Genomic DNA, 27,816 nt, shown 5'->3' on the forward strand with positions numbered 1-27,816 from the left:
AAATTTCTCCACTCCCATCTGTCCCCAAAATGACTCAAATTTCATTTCTCGGACCATTGTCTAGGCAGGGAAAGATTGTAGTGAAAGACATTTCAGGCTTAAGGATTACAATGTAATCAATATGCAGATTGCATCAAGTTTAAGTCAGAAGGCCTTGCTGCCCTTGTATCTAAGAAAAGCTGAACAACAGAAATAATCTTAATTGAGGGGAATCAGGTATTAAAATGCAATTAGCTATCATTTTACAAATTCAGTATTGTCCCAATGTAAGAAAGGCAATAATAGCTAAATGTTGGTTTTGCAGGTATCATACATTTTTAGGGACCTAGTACTAAGAAATGCAATAGGGCAGTGTTGATGAACCTTTTTGGCACTGCATGTGCCGGAAACCAGAAGAGCAGCCACCCAGTGCTCATGCCCGCGCCAGGAAGATGATCTTCTGGTTTCTGGCATGCATATGCACGCACAAAGAGCAGTGGCCAGTACGCTGGAACCCAGAAGAACAACAGGCGACGGCTCGCGTGCCTGGAGAGATGGCTCTGCATGCCACTTCTGGCACGCATGCCATAGGTTCGCCATCACGGCAATATGGAAATAGGGCAATAGGGCTCTTGCAAGAACATATTTTACAATAAACTGCTTGCTGCTTCTCTTAATGACTCTGTCCAATTTCTGACTGGTGAGTGTGTTTCTTACACCCAAGAACTACACTGCTCCTTTTAGGATATCTAATTTATCTCTGCCAACTTGCTGATTCAACATAGTAAAATTTCTTAGTCATAGTTATCTCCATGACATGATTCACTGACAGACTTCCCATTTGAATGCTCCATCTAAAGAACCACAAACATTCTGACCTTCTGCCATTCTGCCAAGTCTGACATCAAGCTAAAAGACCTACCTATGCAAAAATGGACCTGAAGCAAAACAAAAATAGGATATATGACTGCCAAATTCAGTGTGGTCCATTTCTTATTTCATATCAACATTTCTAGAAAACTTCCTCAGCCCTATCAGATCCCTGAAGACATTTCTTGAAATTTCATGAAGGGATTTGAATAGACAGAAATTTTAAGGAAACCCCAACATTTAACCTGTGAAAGTGAAACTTTATTTTCTCTTTTTGGAATAAAGTATTTGTAGTCACATGGATTTTAAAGTTGGAAGCCATTTTAAAAACAAATTAAAAACAAAATTTGAAAACAATTACACAGGTGTTTAAAACTAGAGTACTAATCATTTCCTCATCAAAGAACAGAAAATGCAGATAGTTCTGTTAGGAATGATTTGTAAATTAGGGTAACATTTTGATTTCTCTCTTGCTTTTCCTCCTATTTCCATGGCACATCTCTCAGTCATCTCTCCTTCTACTTTGATTTTATTGTAGAGTTTTAAAAAATGATGGTAATGAATATTTTTTTAATATTATCTCAGGACAGGCAATTAACAATAATTGCAAGCAGTGAGACATATAAAATAAGTGATACATATAAAATAAGTGATACATATAAAATGAAGAAACTACAACTCAAAATTTATGGGATACAACAAAAGCTTGTATAAGAGGTTTATTTATAGCATACACAATAAGGAAAAATAGAAATAAAAAGAAACAACTGGCAGAGCTCCAAGGAAAATTAGAAAAAGCAGAATTTAAATTATAGAAAGAACCCCAAAACCAAAAAATCAAAGTAGAAAAAAGTAGCACAAAAAATTAGAGCAACCACACTTCCGGTTTGGCGTCGCGGTGATGCAGTCAGGGAAATAGCGGGCTCCGATCAGCCCCGTGAAAACCCCGACTGACAAACCACCGCCGATGGTTCTTCAGACCGAACCCGTCTTGCAGGGACAGGGGAAGAAGAGGGGCACCTCAGACGGCCGAGAGGAACAGGCAAGTTCCTTGGAGGCCAGAGGGAACCCTCTGAGTCGTCGGCGGAGGGGCGGCAGCCATGGCGGCTGCCATGAAGCTGTGACAAACCAGGAAAAGAATTGTGCAGGAGGAAAGAAGAAAGAATGAGGTATTTCGAAGCCGGGTGAGTGACACCAACCCTGGTGGGAAGCAACACTTGAGTATGAACTTTTATCAATAAGACCCCCAGCTTTAAATAGTGGCTGTAGATTTGTGGGGCATGAAGATCTGACAAAGTAATAAGAGGAGACAAAGACCCATTACGAAATTTGCCTTGGTACAGGCTGGCTTGGTAGAATTGATTGGGTACTAGAAAATTGGGTTTTTCTTTAAATTGGAATTGATTTGATCCTTGGAAAAAGTAAAAAGTAAAAAGGGATAACTATGGATTTAACACCTTTAAAAAGAAGAGAGACAAATGGATAGTTACATAATGGATACAAAATGGAGATTGCTGTGACTAAGCGAAAGTGTGGATTGTAGAGACTCGCCTTCTGCTTGAAAAAGAAATATTCTGACTTGCTACTTGGTTTGAATTATTTTGAAAATAACTATGGACTTTTGGATTTTGGAGATTCCTATTCTGTCTATGGGTGATTTGATAAAGAAAGAAGAAATATAATGGAACTATTAAAATTGAAACTAACTGGCGCAGGAATAAAAGATGTGGCATAGGAACAAAAGAAGGGAAACTGATGGATTTTATATGGAACAGATGTTACAAAAGAATTAAAGTGACTTATAGAGTTTCAAACATGGAAACACAGATTTTGAAGTGGAATGCTTATGGACAGATAGGGAAATGAAGAAATAAAATAGATAAAATTAAAATGTAATATTTAAATGTTCAAATGACTTTTAAATATAAACAGGAGGTGGTTATAGAATAATAAAGATGGAGAATAAAATAAGGTAATTAAAATAGAAAATTGATGCAAAGGTGGTTAAAAATGTGATCTTTATAAAAATACAAGAGTATATACTAATATGAGATAAACCTAAGAAAATTTATTAGATTATGAGAGAATAAGAAGAGAATATGCCTGATATAATATGTTTTAATTTTAAATTGTAAACAAAGTTGAGAATGATAAATATGATTAAATTTGAATGATTTTATTATTGGATGATAAAACAAGATATACAATTGTGATTGAACTTAATGTATGCTGGAAATGATTAATATTAAGAAATATGTTGGGAGTCACCCTGGAAGAGTAAGTTAGGAAAAAGTTAAATAACAGATCAAATATATTGAAAAGAAAACAGTTAAAATAAAATATGCTGGATATCAGCCAAACAAGAGTTGGAGAGGTGGAGGAGAATATGCTGGAAATCAGCCAAAACAAAATATGCTGGAAATCAGCCAAAACAAAATATGCTGGAAATCAGCCAAAACAAAATATGCTGGAAATCAGCCAAATAATAGTTGGAGGCATGGAGGAGAATATGCTGGAAATCAGCCAAAACAAAATATGCTGGAAATCAGCTAAAATAAAATATGCTGGAAGTCAGCCAAACAAATAGTTGGAGATATAGAGGAGAATATGTTGGAAAATACCTAAAATAACACGGGGTGAAAAAGAATATGTTGGAAGACAACTAAAATGAAGAGAAATGAGTATGAGATGAATCTGTGTAAATCGAAATGTGTATTAGATGACAAATTTTAAAAAAAATTAAGTATAATTGTTAAAGTTTAAGACTTAAAGATTTGATGAAATAGGTCTAGAGATTAAGGAATATAGATAACATTTTGATTTATAAATTGAAATAAAAGTAGAGTTGTACATATTTGGGAACTAAGATTTGTGGTGATAAAATAGTAAGGTAAACACTTAGATCAAGATGTTAGAATATTTTTTAAAATTTGTGTTTTTGATTTTAATGTTAAAAGATGTAAGGGAGGGAATTAAGCTAGATAGAATTTTGATTGATATTTGGATATAAAAAATGAGTAGAGTTTATTTGGAAATTAAGGTTTTGGTGATACAATAGACTGGTTTAGACTAAGATGTTAGAATGTGTGTTAAAAACTTTTGTTTTGATTTTTAATTTTAAAAGATGTAAAGGGGAAATTGGGAATAGAGCTTGTTAAAGGAATGTAAGCGATTGTACCTATCTATGACCGGATCAAGACTTCATTCTTAAAAGATATATTTTATGTTTATGTTTGGAAAAAAAATAAAAAAATATTTTTCAAAAAATAAAAAAATAGAGCAACTAAACAAAATTACTTTGAAAATGCCAATAAGCCCGGAAAATGGTTGGCTTATAAATTAAAAAAAGAAAAGGAAAAGAAATTAATAAAACAATTAGAGGATGAGGATGGAATGGTGCATCTACAAGAAGAAAAAAAGAAAAGTATAGCAATAAACTATTTTCAAAAACTATACAGTTCAGAAAAAATTGAAGAGGAGAATATTCAAAGATATCTTCAAAAAAGGAAACTTCCCAGAATACCAAATATAACAAAAGAAATATTAAATGAGGAAATAATGAAACTGGAGATACAAAGAGCAATTCAAAAGCAAAAAAAAAAAAAAAAAAGACTTGAAGCCCAGATGGAATTCCCGCTGAATTTTATAAAACATTTCAAGAATCGTTAGAACAACTGCTATTAGAAACATTTAATGAAGTGGTGAAAAAGGCCAAGATACCAGAATCCTGGAGGGAATCATTAATAACTGTCATCCCCAAAAACAATAGTGAACAACAGAAGATACAGAATTATCAGCCAGTCTGGTTGCTAAATGCTGACTATAAAATATTTATGGCCATAATAGCGGATAGAATTAAAAATATATTGAATGAAATTATACATTCAGACCAAAATGGATTCCTACCCAACAGATATATAAAAAACAATATAAGAATTATCATCAATGCATTAGAATATTACGAAGCTCACCCTGAAAAACAGGTAGCTGTGGTTTTCTTGGATGCACAAAAAGCTTTTGACAACTTAAACTGGGTCTTTATGATAAACCAATTAATAAGAATGAATTTTGGAGAAAAATTTATAGACACGATTAGAGTCATATACACTGTACAAAGGGCAAAGATAATAATCAATGGGGAACAAACAGAAAGTTTTGAAATAACTAAAGGAGTAAGACAGGGCTGCCCAATGTCTCCTCTGTTGTTCATTCTGTCTGTGGAGACATTAATGTCCCAAATTAGAGATAATTCGGAAATAAAGGGATTAAAAATTAAGTCACAATAATATAAGGTCCAAGCATTTGCAGATGATCTGGCATTTATTATTGATGAACCTTTAGAATCTGGACCTATTTTACTACAAGACATAAACCAATTTGGCGCAGTAGCAGGATTTAAAATGAATAATGACAAAACTAAAATATTGAGTAAGAATTTAAACAACATACAGAGTGAACAACTAGAGGAGGAACTGGGAATCTTGAGAACAAATAAAATTAAATATTTGGGAATTTGGCTATCAGAAAAGTGTACTACCATAAAGAGGAACAATTATGATACACTCCTATTACAAATAAAAAAAGATTTGGATAACTGGATTAAATTACCAATATCATTAATTGGCAGAATTTCAACGATAAAAATGAACATATTGCCCAAGTTACTATATTTATTCGAAACAGTACCAATAACATTAGGGAAATTTTTTTTTGAACAACTGAATAAATTGACATCGAAATTCATATGGTCAGGGGGGAAAATTCGCATTAAATTCAAATTATTGCAAGATAGTAGGAAAAAAGGAGGTTTTGGTTTACCTGAATGGGAACTTTACTATCAAGCGGCATCCCTAACATGGCTCAAAGATTGGATACAACTTAAAAATAAGCGGATATTTTGAAGGCCATGACCTTCAACTCGGTTGGCATGGCTTTTTATGGGATGGGAAAAATAAATCACACACTTCTTTTCAACGTCATAAGGTAAGGGATGCACTACTGAAAGTATGGGAAAAGATTAAAAAGAATCACTATATGAAAGTCCCAGTTTGGTTGTCTACAATGGAAACAATGATACATCCAAATACCACAGACCTAGATAAAATGGTAAGATGAGCAGATTTATTAGACACAAAAGGAGAATTAAAATCAATACAAGATTTGAAAAAACAAGGAATAAATTTGAAATGGTGGCCATATCTACAAATCAAAACTGGATTTTAAAAAGATAAGGAACAATTTGGCATAAACAGGAATATTAGGAACGGGAAGAAAAATGATTACAAATATCTTTAATTACTTATTAGGATACAAATTGGAAGAAGAAACAGTAAAGGAAGAAGAAACAGATAAGTTGGGATAGGAATTTCGGACATAACATAGAATTGGATAAATGGGAAAAATTGTGGGAGAAAAATTATAAATTGACCATGGCAGTATAATACAAAGAAAACTGCTATAAAATATTTTATAGGTAGCATTTAGCACCAGCGAGACTGGCAAAAATGTACCCCAATCTATCACCCCAATGTTGGAGATGTGGTCACAAACTAGGGACATGCTACCACATGTGGTGGATGTGCCCTAAGGTGAGGAAATTTTGGTATAAAGTTAAAGGGTGGTTGGAAGAGATTACACTCCAAAAGATAGATTTTAAACCAGAGATATTCCTCCTAGGAATGATTGATAGAAAAATGGAAAAAAGTCTCTATTATATTATATTGCATATTCTAACGGCGGCCAGAATTACTCTAGCGCAAATGTGGAAGTCGACCAATACACCATCAGAAGAAACAATAATAAAGAAAATCCTCGAATGCGCTGAAATTAACGATGGAGATCAAAGAAAGAGAAGACTCAGATTATTATAAAGTATGGAATAGATTTTATACATGGTTGGAAAATAGAAATCAAATTAAGAAGTAAGAATATAAAGTGAAATTTGATATTAACATACTGGATATAAATGTAAATAAGGATCCTGCTAACAAAACAGTTAATTGTGAATTTAAAAATAAAGAGAAGGAGCGGGAGGATAAAAACTAAAAGTAAAGACAAAAGTTGATGCAGACAGTTGTAAAATTGTATATATCTGTTGTTAGTATTGTATTTTAACGTCTGATGTGCATGTGCTTTTGTTTTTTGTTTTTGTCTCTTGATTTCTTTTGCTATTGTGTGTTTGGTTTAAAAATGTAAAATACTCAATAAAAATTATTTTTTTAAAAAAATAAGAAATGGTCCTCTTATGTTTCTTTCTTCTTCAGACTTCTTCATCTAGAATAACTGTTCACTTAAATAAACAAACCCAGCTTGTTTTCTGCTGCTTGTTGTATATTGGCAGATAAAATAAATTCTCCTTCATTCTTGACTTCATTTTGAATGCAAAGGAGAACTACTGGTAGTTCAGAGAGCTGTGTTTTTAATGACACGGTCAATTTAGTGTTATCTATTTTTTTCTGCAGGATGATTCCAATAACTTCCAGATTCTGAATAGTACTCTGAATTAATACTCTGAAGTATCCATTGGAAGTTGACCCAACAGCTTTTCAATGACAGAATTCATTTGCATACCCAAACTGAAAAAAAGGATTTTAATTGGAAGATGACTCAAAGCAAAGATAGAGGAAATCTTATCTCCTCTCTGACCTAATAATTAAAATAAAACCTCAGTATCAAGCCTGCTCACTGACTGTTATTATGATGATAAAGTAGGTTATGTTTATTTTGGACTGTGCTTCTCTGAAAGTCAACTTTGCTTGAAGCACAGAAAGCAGATGATAGGAGTTGTGATCCAAAATATCTGAAAGGCATTGTTAAAGAAGGCTGCTTTAAACAAAACAAAATAATTATGTGACTTGCTGTGATTTTTCACTGCAGCATTGGAAATAAAGTGAAATAAAGCTTCACTGGAAGCTTTAAAAAAAAACACCTCTATTTAGCATAGAGGTGATAGCAGTAAAATTTCTCTGAAGAAAAGAATCAGCAATTTCCCATACTGCAAACTGGAATTGCTGAACTTAGGTAAATTTCATGCACATCTTTTATTTCCAGCAAGGCTCTATTCATTAATGTTTTTTATGAATGAGTAAAGTGTTTTTAAAAGTAGTACAAAAAAAGTTACAATCTTGGCATAAAATTACTAAGTCGTTGAAACAGATCTGCTGCCTTCAATTTATCTGTTTACTGCTCAAGAATAGCAAGAAAATTATTAGAATTTTCAATGATTAATAAAGTCTTTATGAATCTCTTAATTCTCATGCTTCCAACTACCTTTTTTCTTGACACAGAAAAAGGTAAAGAAATAATGAAGGCGAACAAGCATCGTCAAACATGGTAGCTAAAAAGCTGATCAAAGTAGAAAAAAGATGGAAAGGTAAGTAGCTGATGGCCACAAGAAAGTAAGGAAGCAGCTATAAAAATGAAAAAATATTGAGTTATACACTCAATAATTGTATGGAAAAAAATAATATAATATAAAATGGACATTCTTATTCACATGTTAGCAACAGTTAAAGTAATATGATTCAAGTCTAGGTGTAGGATTTTCATTCTTTCAGGTACTGCAAGGAATATGCCTTTGAATTGCCTATGCTGGCTACCACCATAGGTAATATATATGTAAGTATAAAGTATGTTCTTCAAGGCATTCTTCCTTTTTTTAAAACTACACTTTTCAATTGATAAATTTGATTCAAAGCCAAAAATGCTGTGTTCTATACAGAATACTTCCTTAAAATTAAACCAAATATTTTTAAAAAGACTTTACATAAAAGTCCAATATAAACATAATTCAAAATCAACTTTTTAACAATTTGAATTTTTAACAATAAAACAAAAGGTTTTCCAAAATATGTAATCTGATAACACAATCTATTTATGTGTGAAGAAGTTCTTATTCAGAAAGATTGAGTTAATACCTATAAATTAATGCAATTTTAACTTTTTCCTTTAAGAATTACCATTATTAAATGCCCCATATTGCTTTATTCCCATCTCTATTGCTCACTTTTTTGTTTTTGTTTTTTGTCTGTTTTGTTTATTTAGTATATTTAGTGTAGCAGATGGCATTGTAGTGTTCAATGATTTTATTAAGCAATCCTTATAGATAACATTAAGAGAAATTGTTTACTTTTTCCTTTTTTTCTAGTCTACTTCACATTTGATTAATATGTCAATTCTCCATTACCAACAAATCATAGTCCTCTTTAATAAGTGTTTAGTGGCTTGATCAGAAGGAGGAATATAATAAATTTAATACACACTCTTTCTAAAATGTATCAAAACAAAATTACCATCTCAGAGTTTAACAAAATATTTCTAAATTGGTAGAGATGTAAAATGCCCACCAAGTAGCACATTTGTTTTTATTTTTACTTACAGATTAATTTGAACTGCAGAACAAAATATCTTCAGAGAAACCATGGGAGCCGAGCTATTTAGAACTCACTTCAATAGAGTTGGCTAAACATAAATAAGAGGTATAGCTATTTGCTAATGGAACCACCACAGGTTTCCTCTCTGTTTTTAAAATAGGGCCTTTCACTACCTACAAGGAGCAGAAGGAAAATATTGCCAATACTGGCAAAATCTATGGAATAGAATACATACTCTAAACTTGATAAATGTTGTGCAACTTCAAAATGAAAAGGCCATCAATATTCTCCTTCATGTACTGTCCCATGAGTAGGAAATATTGTAACAACGTCTATTAAGCATGCAGTAAGTATTAAATATCCACCCTCACAAGCAATATAAAAACTACTTTCTTATATGTCATTAAGGAGATATTTTAAAAACTTTTTTTTTAACATTGGATGAGAAACTGATAAAAAGTAATTTGTGAGCCATATGATAGCAGCATATAGCTGCCTATAGCAGCATATTTCATCAATTATAATTTTATATCTTGGCCTATTGCAGAAGCATCCATAATATATTCACTTCAAAGAAGGACCACCTTAGTGACTGTCCTTGACTGGATCTTGGAGAGATTATAACTTTTCCTATAGCAGAATCTTTTCCACCCTCATCTCTGAAGATCTCTAATCCCAGATTCTCACTAGCCAGTTTAAATCTCTGAATTTATAATAGTCTGTTGGAAGTTGGACATAGTTAATTGTTAGTTCAATTAACAAGCCAAATTCCGTTTTTCAGAATACAAAACATTTTTATCACGATAATAATTAGAACTAATTATTAATATGCATGCAGTCTTGTATATAAAGAAGGTATTAATGGAAATTTATTTGTATTGTAATTGATGAAGAGTTTATCTATGAAAAGAGAAAGACATGGAAAAGGGGAGAAGCAAACATCACAAATTAATCCAAGTAAAATAATCACTTACATGTTACATTACTCTTGAGTATAGAATATACACAGAGAAAATTATCATGAAGAACATTTTCTTTCAAGAGATTATTAAACAGCCTCTCTACAAACAAGTTCAGTATAGGAATTCACATTTATTGAACTCATATAGGAAAATTTTGTTGACATCAATGTATGTTGGTGCTGATCTACTGAGAATAAGTCCTCCTCACAACACAATTAGCAATGCCCAATATGCACTCCAAGTTCTATAGAATATTAAGGAACTAACTCCTCAGTAAATACTCATGATTAATATGAAGAAATAATGAATGCCAAGAGACACAAATTCAGAGATCTTCTTTCCAAAGAAATATAATTATTTCAGCCCTAATCAGCAAGGCCAGGAAGTAAAACAGAATCCCAGTAAATGCTACCGATTAAAACAATCGTGAAAAATTTCCAGTGTAGAAACACTGGCGGTAATATTATTCTACCATAGAGACGATGATGATGTAATAAATCTGCTTATTGCAATTAAAGGTAAAGACTTCTGTGAAATAGCTGAAATTTCTCTTGTTGCTTTTTCCTTTTTTCTCAGGTACAGATTTGTCTTGTTTCAATGTATTTCATTCAAAAAAAAATACTGTAAATATAAAATAGTTCTAAACAAGTTTTATGCTTTCAAATCCAGTTCTAACATTCATTTCTGTCAGGACAAATGTATAATAGCACTTCCACTTTGAAAAGAAATGCTGATTTCATTCGTCAACAAAGCCACAACTGAATCCTTTTTTTTTCTTTACTTCTTCTTCAGCAAAGGGAAAAAACGATAAAATGCTTTTATTTCACAAAGATGATATGGAAATATTTTTAATATGGCACTAAAAATAGACATGGTCTCCAGAATTGTTATGGCAATGGGTAGCAAATATAGAATAGTGGTTTTTGTTAATATGAGAACAGGACCCTTTGAGAGCACAGTACCCCATGGGAGCATAGATATTGTGCCGATACCTTTGGACTACACATGATACTTTATTATTTTGTTAGGAAGTGTATTACAGTTTAATTAAAAATACACAGACACGAATGCACAATTTTATCTCATATTTGTCCCCAAAGTATAATGTGACTCTGTTTAATAACAATAAACTTCAATATTAAATAAAGTGCAGAAATGTATCCAATTATATTTTGTTTTATCTTCATTCCAAAACACCCCCATTACCCTAACAGAGAAGGAACCAACGTTTTCTGTTTTTGAATAAACAAAGAGTGTGTTCTGAATTGCTTCAAAGAACTTCAGTTTTTATGAAATAAAAGTGAAGCAGAAAAATAGAAATGTCACATTAGACTACATTTTTCTACAGTTTTGGCTCATATAGGCAAATATACTAATCATTTGATGAAGAAATCAAGAAATAAGTAAATAAATTTTCTTTTAAGTTATCACATAACAGAGATACAGGTACTAAGACAAGGCTGGGACTTTTCAGATATTCAAGACAGCTAACTAGAGATAGATGTATTGTAGGTTTGGTTTTTTAATAACAAAATCATGAAGAATTTCAGGCAGAATGAATAACTTTTTAAGCTAAAACTTGTTTTTTATACTTCTAGAAGGCATATATATCATTCTTTATATATGACATAGATACATGTCATTCTTTAATTATTCATTCAACATTATACATCCTAATGTTTCTTCAGCAAAAAAACAAAAACAAATCCTGAGTCTAACTCTAGGAACTTGTAAGTATATTTACTTTATGTAGGTGATGGCTGCTCTGAGGCAGTTTTTACAAAAATATCTGTAAGGAAGTAATCTCTATCCCAAAGTGCCAGAATTACATGTCAGACATTAATACAATTGAACGTATCCAGAAATATTTCACATGAAGAGTCCTCCACTCCTCTGCTCACAACAAAATACCTTATGCCACCAGACTTGAAATTCTGGGCTTAGAAAACTTAGAACTATGCTGCCTTCGGTATGACCTAAGCGTAGCTCATAAAATTATCTGCTACAATGTCCTATGTGTCAATGACTACTTCAGCTTCAACCACAACAATACACGAGCCCACAATAGATACAAAGTTAAAGTTTGTATCTCCAAACTCAATTGCAGAAAATATGACTTAAGCAACAGGGTGGTCAATGCTTGGAATACACTACCTGACTCTGTGGTTTCATCCCCAAACCCCAAAATTTTAACCTAAGACTGTCTACTGTTGACCTCACCCCATTCCTAAGAGGGCTGTAAGGGGCATGCATAAGAGCACCAGTGTGCCTACCGTCCCTGTCCTAAATGTTTCCTCTATTTGTATCTACTTTATGTTTCCAATCCATGTTTATACTTATTACCTAATACGTTCTTGACAAATAAATAAATAAATCCCATGATACCTATAAATACAAACATTTTAACACAAGAATTCTTGGGTGTCTAAATTGACTTGTCCTTTTGAGTTGCATGAAGATGGGAAAAACATCCCAAAAGATTTAAATATATATTTACAATCTAGATAGTAAACCAGAGATTAACAAAGTGTGGGAAGTATTCTTGCTATGAGCAACTAGTCAGAAATAGGTATGCCAATTATCTCTGATAACGTTTTAAAGGGGGGGGGAGTAGCTTAATTTCACTTTTATTCTTTTATCTTTCAAACTACTTTCAAACTTTATCTTTCAAAAGGCATCCTTTTTTTAAAAAAAAATCTGGTTCCCACCAGCTAAGTACAGCACATCAATCTTAAGGAAGGTTTGAGAATAAGAAAGAAATAACCATTAAGGCAAATGTGAACTAGAATTAGTATAATTTTAAAATTGATATTAAGGGTTGAACTGCATCTCAGTCCTATTTTGTCTTTCCTTTATTGTCTGTGTGGATGGATACTTATTATATTTTGTAAGATAAACTGTATGTTAAATCTGCAGGATTTATGATATTTTTCTCTGTCCCATTTTCTTTAACTCTCTGTCCCATCTTTAACTCTCAATTACTTCCTAATTGTAATTTGCATTATTGATAACTTGAATATCTTCTAAAATTACAATCTCATTCTAACACGGAATGTGACTACCATACCAGCAAGATACTTTCCTATCTACAGAAAAACAAGAATCCTGGGACCAGCTTTTTAAAAGTAATTTCTTTTTGAATAAAAGATAGGAAGGTAGCAATAACCAAGACTCATAGAAGAATTCTGGAAATGTACAATAATAGAAGTAAGGAACTCCACCTGAGGGAGCCAGAAGGACAAATGCATATTATCCCCATGAATGGATTTGCAAGTGCGCACATCATTACAGAAGCTGGACAATGCTGGAATATTTTTTAATGCTCTCTGATTAAATTCTTCAACAATTGAAAATAACTACAGGAATTAAAATATATGTGAAATTAATATAGTTTGATCAACAGAGATACAACTAAAATGAAAGCTAAGGAGAAAATGCATGAAGTCGGTCCAGTACAAAGTCCTTCACAAATGATAAAAAAGGTCACTTTTTTCTTAATTACCTTCAAAAATCAAGTTAAATATTTCTAAAACTAAATTTGCTATTAAAATGTATGCTGATTATAATTCAATGTAAACTTTTTCAAAGTGCACAACTGTATGTAATTCAATTTGGTACAGTTGAACATAATTCAATAGAAGATGGAATAAAATGGTATATAGTTTCATGATATAACAATGGCCATACCATTTTTCTAATATATAGATACCATATCATATTATTATACTTTTAATTCCTTTTCTTTTAGTTTTCCTCCATTCATGTTTAATTAGTTTTATTCTTTCCCAGCTTATATTTCAAAAGTTTTCTTTGTACAAAATATCAAGTAATATTAAAAATATCTTCCATGAAGATATTAATCAAATATAGTTATATCTGTATAACAAGAAAGTCGCCTATCGTTATTTCATCAAAATGATTAGCAATGACATTGGCTATTTTGGACATAACACATCCTTTTATATGCATAACAGGAAGTATATAAATGCTAACCTGCTGACATTAATACCTCTGGTACACTTTCTTTCAAAAAGCAGCTGTCTAGAATAACAACCTTTAAATTATTCTTCACTTAACCTTTAAGTGAAGTTACCTGAAAAACAAGCAAATTTGCTACAAAATAAGAATCCCTATTATAAATCCTAATATGAAAATTAAATATATAGCTATCCACAAGATCTCTTCTTTCAGCAGCATTTTCTGATATGAATATTAGAAAACCATGCTAAGAATTAAGCATATTTCTACAATATATATTGTACTTTAAAAAACAAAAACAAAATTCCATTGCTAGATCTATGCCGAAAAATATATTAAAGCTATAGTTGAATCCACCATGTGATTGAACAACCAACTAAATACAAAATTTGCAAGCAGCACATAAAAAACTAAATATGCAATCCTAGTAACATTAAATGAATAATCATGCATTTTAACACTTCCTACTTAATGAGAACAAACATCAAGTATATTATGGACCACATATGCAAAACTGAATCTTTTACTTCAATGGGAAATTCGTACATCATCACCACAACTATATATCATAGACAGATTTTGGGTTGTTTTTTTTCTATCTATAATCTATAATATTAGTATCAAGATTTATGCTCAATTAGAGCACTACTAAAATCAATTTGATTTTGCTTATCATTTTTTAATTTATGTAGGTCTGTTGTAAGCATGAAGTAGAATCTAATCCTTTGCCATTGATGAACCAACTGAAAATTATTTCTAACAGATCATGTTTAATAGTATATGTAAAACAAATGTAAGAAGGATATTTTGTTTCATGAAAAACTACTTTTTTGCTTTGATATAATCAAAATGCACATTCAAACACATATATTTATATATATATACTGTATATGCAATTTCATTTCCATACATTCTGACAAAATGAAAAACAATCTTCTTACCTGAACCCCTTTTGGTCACAACCTTCAAACATTGAACAAGACTTGCATAGAAGATAATTAAGTGAGGAACTGGAACATTCATTTTCTAGTTCTCCAAGGCTGTTCCCTAAAGCAAAAACAAGACATATTTGAAGTATTTTATTGGTTTTTGATGACAAAGAACTTTAAGAGTTGCAAAGAGTTTACCTCTTATAATATACTTTATATACGTATCTAAAGAATGCTGGTTAGGTTTAAAATTACTTTTAATTATTTAAAAGTATATTATTCAAAATCATAAAGACCCTTTTTCCCACTCAGTGACTTACAAATTAAAACTTTTAAACAATGTATAAACAGTTTACTTAAGTAATATTGTGGTAAAATCTTATTCCATTGAGGAATGGAAATGTTCATATAGATGTACATATAAGAAGGAAATTATACTTCTTAAAAAGAAGAATGCATAGCTCAATTGAACAAAGTTAATTGTAATGAGATTGCAATCAATGGGAGTCCATACTGAATTATGGTCCATAGTATTATATTTAAATGACTTCAGCATAATACAATTGAAGTCTAAATCAGTTTGCGGATCAGACTTTTAAGGCAATAATATTCATCTGTGCCTTCCTAGACAGTATTAATTTATTTTTGGAATGTTCCTCTTGTTTGAAGAAAGTGGTATTCCCATGCAGTTAGCTATTATTAGAATTATACAGCAAAAAATTATAATATAGTTGAATATTTTCTTCCATATCTATAGTATCTCACTGCCAAATACTGAGGCAGCAATATGTTGAGGTAGGATATGGAACATTTCTTAACTTGACAATTGTGAAAGCTAGACTCTAGAAAGAAATTGGGATGGCAGCTGGTGTCTGTGTGTTCATGTTTGGTTGTTATACAGTATATATGTAATTCCCAACAAATCTTTGCAAAAATGAAGGTTATTCATTACATGTACATTCCTATCTTGAACACAGAAGTTGACTAAAAAGAGTAGAATTGATCTAAAATTTGTTACTTGTACATTTATTTCTAGTAATGTTCTACCAAATCTGTCTTCAATTTTTTTTTGGGGGGGGGCGGCAATTCTCATTCAGTTTTATGATAAGATAATTGCTTTTAATAGTTGCAGGGTTGAATTCAGATTCTGATGTTTTTTAACTAACTAGGAGATCACCCTAAATGTCTGTGGGTGTGATAGAAGACTCCATCATTGATTGATTGATTGATTGATTGATTGATTGATTGATTGATTCATTCATTCATTCATTCATTCATTCATTCATTCATTTTCATCCATTCATCTTGTATGTCCAACTCACAGCAACGATGAATTATGTATTAACAGTATTGCTTCAGCAGTCTGCAACTTTTCTGACTTCTCACATTTCAATTAAACTTTGAAAAGAGGCATTCTTCCACTCAAACTTTTTCTGATCAAGAAGAGTACTCAGCCAGCATGATTGCAGAACAATGAGACATCTCTAATACAACACAGACCAAAGCATCAACAACATTTTCAACCACTATGTTTTAACATTTCATTTACACTAACAAGATCTGAAAGGAATTCTAAAGCTTCCTGTATCTTCTTTGGCTTTCGATACTGAAAACAAGTATTGTGACTGTAGGGAAAGTTTCAGGGAACACAAAATTGTATATCATCTAGATTTATATATGTGAATACAGAAAAGGAAACAATAATTGTGCATATGGAAGTACCCCATTTTGCCAATATTCATGTTTAGAAGGAATAGAAATGCAGCAAAATCTAGCCACAAAGCAGAATCTGGATATTAATGAAACCTCACATTTGTTATTTTTGAAACAACCAAGACTATTAACTTCCAATTATTGTAACATTAGGAAAAATTCTGGAAAACAGTTTTTCATCAGTTCATTTGAAACAAATATTGAACTAACATAATAAAAGTATCTTTTGACACACTCAATGTTTAAATTGATAATTTTTGTTTGCTAAATTTTGCCTACTTTTTTATTACTAGGCAGCAGATTTTAATGTTTGGGATTTGACTATTAATTATTAGTTTTCATCCATTTATTAAAAACAGACCATATTTAAATTGATAAAATGGGTTAGAAATTGATTCATCAAACTGAGCACAAAGGCTGGTGGTATGAACAGCATAGTTGTGTCAACTCTCAAAATGACTCTAGCTGAAGCCATATATTTCTTGCTTTGTTTCTTAGTTGCCATACTTATGGCAACTTATGGGGAGGGGAGGGGGACTTATGGAATGTAGAATGTTTTCCTCCAATGTGCCAGACATAACAATGATAAGGCTCCTGAGAACCAAAGCTAAATCAGCAAGCCCAAGCAACGGCAAGAGGGAGTGCTGAGAAGTTCATCACCTGCTTGGTTGGCTAACATGACACAAAGGGGGTGGACAGTATCTATTCTTTAATTATAACAAAAACATGGGAATTATTCAGTGTTGGTTTCACCTTTAACCATGCATATATGATGTACCCAATAAACCGGATTCGGAAGGAAGCCAAGGCCTCAGAGTCTTGAATTGGTTGGAAGCATTACTCAGAACCATGACAGTAAGCATATTAACTCTGAAACTGCACCCAGTTTTGTGTACTCAGTTTTACTCTTTAAAGGTCTTTACAAAATTATCAGAAAAATGTATTTATATTATTCTGAAAATCATAATTATATGTTAAAAGCCTCAGGATTCAGTTTCCATTTTAAGATAATTTTCATGCTTTAATGAAATAAGATCAAATCTTTTTGATTGGAAATGAAAATTATTATCATTCACACAATTCTACCTTGTCTTGCAGAACTTAACCTACTGTATGTGTGTAAATCAGATCATTGGTTTCTTATTTCCTTCCAGCAAAATATAATTAGAATATGTGGGCTGAGCTGCCTGATCATCAGAGGCTTTTGTTTTCTTTTAAAAGCATTTTTTCGGCCAAAGAAAAAAGGGCAGGGATTTTTGCTATCGGTTCTCTGAACCACCCGCCACCATCGCTACTGGATCAGGTGATCTGGTCCGAACTGGGAGCATTTCATCTCTGATGTATGTGTATGTTTTTACAAGTTTTTACAAGTCTGACTTGTAAATTTGTAAATTTGAAGTCATCGCTTAAGAAAATTACAAAATGAGTGCATTAATTAAGATGGGAAATTCAAACTACTGTCCTGCTTCAGATTCTTATGATGCCAACAGCAAAGAATCACATCTATGTGGAAAATATTGCTTCATTTTTACACACGTTTCTTTTCCTAATTTATAATTTATTAAATTCATTTGCCACTCAACTCCCTGTGATTCCAGGCATTTTAAAACAAAGAACAATATAACAATATAACCCACCTACCCCAAAAAATCCACCCAAAATCAGTATAAAGCAAAAGACCAACAAAGAAAACACATCCATTTTTCCTTCTTTTGATAAATATTCATTTCTTGCAATCCATATAAGCTACTATCTTTTTACTGCTATTTACACATCTTAAACTTTATGCATTTATCTACTAATAATATACTTTCTGCCAAGGCAATACTGATTCACAATTATTATATACCATCAGCTATATGTGAAAGGTAACAGGCAAATATTTTACTGGAATATATTTTTATGCTTCTAACAAGTCTCATGAATGTTTTTCAGTATAGGTCACTTCATCAGGAGAAGGGCGGTATATAAATTTAAATATTAAATTAAATTAATCAGTCAAGATAATTCAAGGCATGATTATACTAACTCATAAAGCTTGTTGTGTACCATACACAATTATTTATGTACCATAAATAAAATTATTTATATAAATAAAACTATTTATGGTATTCATCTGATGGCTTTACTACTTTGTCATATAAATTATCTAAATGTTATATGCAGGTTAATTATGTAAGCAAATATTAACTTATACCAGAAACAAAAATTTAGGCAACATTATTTTAGTTTTGAAATTGTAAGTATAAAAAGAGATATTTCAAGTACTTTCATACAAAAATAATACAAAAAAATTGTATTATTAGAGAGTAAAAATACTTGTCAACAGGGACATAAACTATGCTTCTCCTAAGACAGTTGTATTGATTTGTCACTGTATGTAGTGTCTGAAGGAGAAAGTGCATAGCCTCTAATCTTTATCACTGAAAGGACAGGTAGCCTCAGAGTAAGGAATGCCATTAGTTCTTGGGTAGTTTGTCAAGTCTATAATTCCATGACCAGAGTAGCCTGGATAAAATGATCCATATCTTAGTAGCTCTATGTAAAATCTGCTGTTATGTTCTGAGTTGGGTGAGCTTTGATTATGATTCATATGCTTCAGTTCTTTCAGTTTACAGTAGAGTTGCCAGGTCTGCTTCCAAAAAATAGCAGACAAGCGGGGGTGGTGGTGGTTAAGTAGTAAAAAAATAAAAAAAATTTACAATTAAATTATATATTTTCTTACAAACATTTTAACACATATTAAAATAATCACTTCAAAACTTTACTTAAAATTCAAAACATCAAATATATTATAATAATATGTAAAATATTAAATTACATTTTACTTTGCTGTTGTGTGTATTTTTTATTTGAATGCGCAACTTTGATCAATTCTTTGTGTTTAAGGACTAATTCTTTAATTTCAGTACAATGTTGAGAAATATTAAAAAATATACAAAGTTCACTTCGAACTGATGGTTGAAGCAGTCGGTTACATTCGTCAGTCCACAAATTTCCCATGACGTTGAAAATTTGTTCAACGTTTGCATTTGATACTGGAATTGATGCACAATACTGGAACAGTTTCAGTAAACTCGGAGCTGGCTCTTTCTTGAAAAAGTACATCCACTTATCACGGGATGAATCGCTCTGCAGATGAACATAAACTTCTTCTAAGGCAGAAATTTCATCGAAGAGAGTGTTGGGTGGAAGTTCTTCTCACCATGGTGATAACAACCAGATGTTCGTCATTTCTTCTAAAGTTGGAGGATTATTGCGATCAATTAGATTGAAACAACTTAGCGTCTCATATACTGAATCGGTGAAATTATACCACTTTTCTAGGTACGCAATGGCTCTTTGATACACGTTGATGGCTTCTTTCTTGAACTTTTGCACGGCATTCTCAGGCAAATGTTTTTTACGTAAGGCAAATAAAACTTTCATTCCAAAAAACTGCTCATTGTATTTTTTTTGCAAAGAATCACGCAGCTTACACATGATAATGTGAAGACCACATGCAAGAGTTTTCTTGCTTTCCAGCTTCAGTAGGGTGTCTTGCATTATTGACATGAAGAAGTGCGTGAAATATAAATACAATTCTGAAATTGTTGGTTCTTCATCCTTTGCGAGTTCATTTTCCTGATCTGAAATAAGGTTCCAGATAACCTTATGGCACTCATCAGATCCAAGAGAAATAAAATACGATTTTAGAGGTATCCAGTTTAAAAGAAGTCTTTCGACCACTTTAACCAACGTGTTGGAACATGGCGCAAAACTTCGTGGAATTCTGACTCGCAAAACTCAAAAAATAATTTCAACTCTCCTCATTTCTTCGCAGAATTCAAAAATTCGGCAAAAACCTTCAGCACTACATTTTCGATATCAAAAGATAACTGCTTTAATGCATTTTTTGCGCTGTTGTGTAAAATGTGATTATTGCAATGAGTAGCTACAATATTGTCATTTTCCAGCAATAATTTTTGGTAAACAGATTTGTTCACTCCATAATTGACCGATGCATTATCTGCTGAGTAAGCTGAAACATTATTTATTTCCAATTCGTTATCACTAAGAACTCGACACAGCTGATTTTTTTATTGATGTAGAATCTTCGAAAGAATCCTCATAAAAGTCTAAAATTTTCACACACAGTCCTTCTTCACAAGTAAAATATTGTGCAACAATGGGATACATTTTGCGATTTCCCTTGTTTGATGCGTCAGTGGAGAGAGAAAATGGAATTCCAATTTTAAGATCATTGAGAACCAACTCAATAGAAAAAGGATACAAAACCTCATTGACAATAGCTGATGATTTGGTTCTTCCACAAGACATCTTTTTTACAATTTCTGAATCATCAAAAATTTGCTTCATTAACTTAATACCGCAATCTTGAGCCAGGAAAGAAATATGGTGTTTGATCCCATGGTAAGTTTCAGCCATTTCAGCTACAGTCACTTTCACACTGAAAGAGGAGTATTTAACAATGAAAAACGAATTGATTCGCTTGTTGCTGGAAGCTATTTTCTCCTTATCTAAATGATTTTTTGTGCTTGCATGCTGTGTGACAGCTTTTATACCATTATATTCAATTGTGAACAATTTCTGACACAATTTACAGTAGGCCGTCATATTTGTTCTGTCAGTTTCGTTGTTGGTAATCCATGCAAAAGTAGCTTCCCAGTCTTTGATGTATTTGCACACTCCTCTCTTTCGTTTTAAAGAATTCAAAATCTCGCCGCTGTCACTCTCATCACTCGATGCCATTTTAGGTCAGTCAACACAAGCTACAATACATTTTAAAAATGTGAACTATACATAATTTTATAATATATTTTTATTTTAATCTCATCATTAATTTTTTCAGAGAATAGAGTTCAATGGATATTCGACCTTTGTCTCATTCTAACTTATGAAAAAAAAGACAAAACGCGATTCTCCCATCCTTATTCTCTTAGACTGTACAGCTTTAGATTACGTACCATTTCATCACCACCCCCCGTGTTATTCTTACCTTTTATTTGGCCCCATCCCCAATGTATTGCTGCCTCCTGAGTCCCAGCTGATCGGCTAGAGGGGAAAAAACTGTTTAAACTCTTGCCGCGGGGGTTCAAAGGGCCGCCCTACAGCTGATCAGTATTAAAAGGAAACAAATGAGTAGACCAGTGGTTCCCAAAGTGGGTGGTACCACCCCCTGGGAGGCGGTGGGATGCCTTACAGGGCGGTAAGAGGCAAGGGGGGTGGCAGGGGGGCGCTAGAGCCATAAGGGGGAGGCAGGGGGTGCTACGTGGCAAGGAGGGTGGCCCCCACCCTTTGGCCTGTGCAGTTACCTCCTTGCAAGCAAACAGCAAGAAAAAATAACTCCTTTCAGCTTCAGCATAGGCTAATTAGCCTGTTGATTAGATTGGCCTCCTGACTCTCAGCTGATTTGCTCTCAGCTGTTTTGTGCAGGGTTCTGCTGCTTGCTGCAAAGAGCTAAATTGCTGGAGCAAATATTTTTTTCTCCTTGTGCAAATCAAGCTGAAAACGAAACTGAAAGTAAAGCAGGCTTTTGGCTTTGCTGTTTGCTGCAATATTGGAAAATTAGGCAGAGGCAGATTTCTTTTCTTTTTCCTCACCAAAAAAGGTAGGTGCAAACAATGGGAAATTTAGGGCAAAAGAGGAGAGTTCAAGATTTTAAAACACAAAAGAAAAAAAAGCTGTATTTAAATAGGGAATTGTAATAATTGAGATACTATTAATTGTATATTGTGTTGAAAGCAGAAATGGTTAAGTTGTAATTTGGAGGAATATATGGGGGAAATTATTTGGTTTATTATTATTGGTAAATATAATTAATTGATTTGTAAGAAATTGGATTGCATGGAAATAATTGGAATATTCATGTTCATATTGATTAATATACAAAAAAGGTAGTTATATAACTAATTGATTTATATTAAAATGTTGAATTTATATTAAACAACTGTAACATTACATAATTAACCAATGTGAGGATGGATATAAAAATAAATGACAATGGGAAGGGGTATAATATAGAATAGAAGGGAAAAAATGAATTTGATTAAGATTAGAGTTGAGGATGAAGGGTAATATTGTTTTTTTTAAAAAAATAGATAAGGAATAAATATGGCAAAAAGGAAATATAGAAATTGTAAATTTAATTGAAATGACTAAACACTGTTTAAATTTGTGAACCGGCCAAATACTCTGTTCAAAGAAAATAAAGTTTGTATGTGTGTTTCTAATTATTGCTATTTATTCATATTTGTTCTCTTTTATTCTTTAAAGTTTAACAATTCATTCTTTATCTTAATATCCTTATATTTGTTTGGGGTTGCCTTTCTTCCACTTCATCTTTTTTCCTACAAAGGAGCCTGGTGGTGCAGTGGACTAAACTACTGTTAAAGTAGTATTTAGCTGCCAGCTGCCTGCAATTACTGCGAGTTCAATTCTCACCAGGCTCAAGGTTGACTCAACCTTCCATCCTTCCAAGGTAGGTAAAATGAGGACCCAGTTTGTGGGGGCAATAAGCTAACTTTGTATAAAATAGAACACCGCTTAGGGGGCGCCAAAAGCCCTACTAAGCAGGTATATACAAAAGTATGAAGGCTATTGCTTAAAAGCATTGTAAGCCGCCCTGAGTCTCGAGAGAAGGGCAGCATGTAAATCAAACTAATAAATAAATAAAATAATAAAATCTTTTTTATTGTACAGCAATCTTTCTCCTCAAACCTACCACCTCTCTCTTTTCTTTCCTTATTACTTTCTCTCCCCCCTTCTTCTCCTCCCTACTTCCTCTTCCTTTCTCCTTCTCCTCCTCTTTTCCTCCCTCTCTTACCCTTACTCCTACTCTAATTTCCCTTCCCTTCCTTCATCCCTTCTCTTCCTTCCCTCTCTCTCCTTCCTTCTTCCATCTCTCTTCTCCTTCCTTCATCCCTCTCTATTGCTGTATTCATTTTCAATTTTATATTTTCCACTATGGAGTCCCTGGTCTTTCTTTCATTTATCAAGTATATTTCTCAAAATTTTCCCTCATCTTTTTAATTATTAGCAGTATATTTCATCTTATTCCATTTTTTCTATTGAACCCAGTGTAACCATCTTTATCTTTTTTTTCAATTATTTCCTTTTCAATATTATCTCCTTGTTTCTCTTTCTTTTCATTCATCTTTTCTCTTTCTTTTTTTTTTTGCAAGCTAACCAATTCTCTGCTTCTTTATTTCCCTTAAATGCCTCCCTTACTTTTTGAAACATCTCCCTTAGTGTCTCATATTAATCCTCCCAATTCTCCGTATTTTTAATTTTAAAAGGCTAGGATTTTTAAGCTTATTCTTTTCATTTACATATGTAGGGGGGGGATGCTTTTCAAAGAGCCACAAGGGGGGCTGAGAGCAGAGTCATTCTGACAGTGTCTTTTAAAATTGCTTGGAAGACCCATTTTTTCCTTAACAATAATGGTTTGTATACTTTGGAATAAAACATATACCTGGAAAAAGTACTTGCAAAACTTGGACAGAAGGAAAAGAAAGGCAGGACTGGACTAGTAGCTAGTTAGTTCATTGTTATCAGTGACTCCCACTGATTCTAAACTCATTTTAAAACTGGGATTGGTGACTACTGAAATTTAAGTATTCAACATTGGTCAGATGTTGGATACTTTCTGTTGGATACAGAAATCTTTGATTTGAACTATCAAATCTCTGATTTGAACTATCAAATCTTTGATTTGAACTTTGATTTGAACTATGGCAAGAAAAATTGTAAAATGGGGCAAAACTCACTTAACCATAATAATTTCTAGATATTTTAAGTGTAGAGAATTCAAGTGTTGAGAATGACCCATTATTTGTCTCTTTTTCCGCACTAGATACCACTATTTGATTTCTTTTCATTTTATTCAAATAACAACAGAAAACCCAATACAGTTCAGTATGAATTGGCTTTCCAGTCCTCCCTTGATGCACTTTTTCACGTTGGTTATCTAGTTTAAATGCCAAAGAAAAATCAATGATATATTTTTCAGACCTTTGGAGGATCACACTGTCAATTGTTCACACTGCTCAAGCAAAACTAACAGGTGTAAATTAAGTTTTAGTTAAAAAATGGAGCTTTAATTCCAGAAGTCCATTCTTTAAACTTGGACTTCTGGAATTAAAAGGCTCTTGATTAAATGGTACTCCAGACACATGATGGAGAAGAGTATCTTGCTTTTAGACATGATAATAGCTGTCTAGAAAGGTGAGTTATGAACTATTTTGACATCATCAGAAATTTAACTTATTACCTGTTAAAAATGCAAAGACAAGGAGTACAAGGAGCAAATAAAAGACCTTCATGTTGGGGTTGGTTCTGGACCAAATCTTATTTGTGGGACAGAAACCAGCTCTCAGCCCTCCTTGTGACTTCTTGAAAAGCATCCCCACCACACGCTCCACTGCCTTAGGAGACAGGGGAGGGCTGCAGGTCGATCCCAAGGGGGTCTGGGGCTACTGGTCTACCAGTTAAAAGCCTGGTAGACCAGTACCTCTGCTAAATCCTAAAGAATTGTCACATGACCATCAAAATAAGCCATGCCCACAGAACCGGTAGTAAAAAAATTTAGAACCCACCCCTGCCTTGTGGCATTCCAGACTATGTTTGCAGCAATCTGCATTGCCTGGCCAGTTACATTGACAATTGCAAGCTCATAAGTGTTATAGCTTAAATATTTGTTAGAGTGCATCTTCCTGGTTTTAAATATATTTGTATATCAACCTGATATTTGTAATGAAAGATACCCAGAATGTCATTGGGTTCATTATGATCCAAATACATTTGTACACACATTCTGATATCAACATGCCTGATAAATGGCATGAATACATCCAGCAGAAAATGGTGCATACTTCACTTGGTAATTGGTTCTATTATCAGACTGCTCTTAGAAATAGAAAGTTTTTCTAGTATTCAACCAAAATCAGTTTTCTGATAATTTAAGACCATTATTCTATGTCCTGAACTCTGGGAGAATAGAGACAGGGCTCGACTGTCTTCTGTGCAATAGCACTTCAGCACTTTGAAAAGTGTTATCATATTCCTGTTAGACATCTTTTTCAAGACTAAACTTTCCCAATTATCCTGGTTTTTCTTTTTAAGACTTACTTTCTTCATCACTTCATCACAATGTTTCTTTACATTCTCAATTTGAAAAGTTAAAAAGTTTTATTTCACCTTTCTTGTAACTTATTGATTGAGAAGCTCCTGTAATAAAGGTTAATAACATAACTGTTTTTATTTGATATGTTTCTACACAGCAAGATGTCTAATGCAAACTTCCACCAAAGTTTCTCCTTAATTAAGGAAAATGAAGGAACCCTAAGTCTAGGTACTATAACATAAGAAATACTACTCCACTGAGAAAGATTTGGAAGAGGCTGATAAAAAAAACAAAAGAGGAATATTTGGAAAAATGGTTTGTTGGTAGTTTATTTCATAAATAGCATTTCAATCCAGACTACAAAAAGGCTGGGAAGAAGAGCTTCAAATGTCCAAAGAAATTCTGAATGAATGAACTAATAAAAGAGGCCTAGAGATTCCTCTCATATCTCTCTCATTGGGAGCTTGTGAATGGAAATCTCACATTTTCTCTGGAGAATTTGCTACAGCATATTGCAATCATAAAGTGACACAGTAGTCCTAAAAGTGTCCTTTGACACTCCAGATATGACAGTTCATTGGTGGGATGTCTCCATCATTCCAGAGAAAGTAAAATTATACTCTGTTTGTACTATGTTAATGAAGCATTAAATCTATCTCTCATTTTTAATTCTCATGGATCTACAATAAATACAATTTTTCATGCTATAGTCACCCTCAGAAGAATAAATAAATATACCATATGAAGAATGAATTATTTTTATATTTTAACAAATGAAGAACCACTGGAAAATAAGCTAATTAACTTTAAACTCTCACAATGAAGTTAACATTGCCACTTAAAATTAACAGTTCAACAATGAAGAGATTAATTACTATCTGGTTATTGTTTAAAACGTTTATACTCCTGCTTTTCTATTAGGAACTTTATAAAAAATTTACTTATTTATAATAATAAATAAGTCATAAGAGGCATCTTAATCTGAGATAAAATTCAGAAAAGTCATAGTAATCATTCAAGGTGCTTGAAATTTATCATCTCACAGCTGCTTACCCACACACGATTCAGTCCTATTCCTGTTTGGTACAAATAGATTTACTCTATTTTGAATTAAATTGAATTGAACTAATAATACTCATTTATTTCATTGAATCACGCCTATAATGTAGTAATAAAATACAAGTTAAGATCAAAAGATAAATTTTACAATGGAAATTCCTTTCCTTTCCTTCCTTCCTTCCTTCCTTCCTTCCTTCCTTCCTTCCTTCCTTCCTTCCTTCTCTCCTTCATCCATCCTTCTATTTGTTTTTTATACTATGTGTTATTTAAAATTTTGTCTATAGGGGTGTCAAACTCAATGTGGTCAGATCCAGCCTGTGTGGCCATCCTGGAAACTGCAATGGGCCGGCCCGCATCGCCTCAGCCCAGCTACCCCATCACGGCAGGCACTCGCACAGGAGCCAGAAAGCACATGGAGACTGGCTGTGCTCATTGGCTTCGCCCCACCTGGCCTCTCGCCCCTGCTCCTGGCCTGGCCTCTTTGCCCAGTCTGACCTCTTTGCCTGGTCTGGCCTCTTTCCCTGGCCTGGCCTCACCTCTTCACCCAGCCTCAACTTGCCTCACCCCATGGCAGCACCACCAGCAGCCTTGAGGAGGAGGTAAGTGTGGCCGGGCACCTCCTTGGGGAAGCAGGGCTGGGAAGGGTGCCTGGGGATGTGGAAAGCAAAGGCTGCTTATGTATGACTGTTTCTCATGCCTGGGGGGGGGCTGGCAGGGCATCAATGCTTGTGCGCAAGTGGAGAGGGTGTCTAGGGGATCAAATGATGCTGCGGCACAGTGGGAGGGGCAGCCAAACTGCACAAACTACAATGGAGAGGGGAAGTGAAAAT

At 33.2% G+C, this 27,816-nt stretch overlaps 1 protein-coding gene across 2 annotated transcripts in view; it reads right to left on the minus strand.

Annotated features, from left to right (window-relative positions):
* Positions 1–27,816, minus strand: part of IL1RAPL1 (interleukin 1 receptor accessory protein like 1) — a 2,053,286-nt gene that overhangs the window by 1,686,530 nt on the left and 338,940 nt on the right. For both annotated transcript variants that reach the window (XM_087895235.1, XM_087895234.1), the window contains exon 2: positions 15,103–15,208. In XM_087895235.1, the coding sequence (XP_087751361.1) occupies positions 15,103–15,184 (82 nt within the window). In that variant the 5' untranslated portion in view covers positions 15,185–15,208. The remainder of the gene's footprint in view (positions 1–15,102; positions 15,209–27,816) is intronic.

The sequence above is a fragment of the Pantherophis guttatus genome, chromosome 5 (genome assembly GCF_059756535.1).
Source record: "Pantherophis guttatus breed Tessera chromosome 5, ASM5975653v1, whole genome shotgun sequence".
NCBI classification, from domain to species: domain Eukaryota; kingdom Metazoa; phylum Chordata; class Lepidosauria; order Squamata; family Colubridae; genus Pantherophis; species Pantherophis guttatus.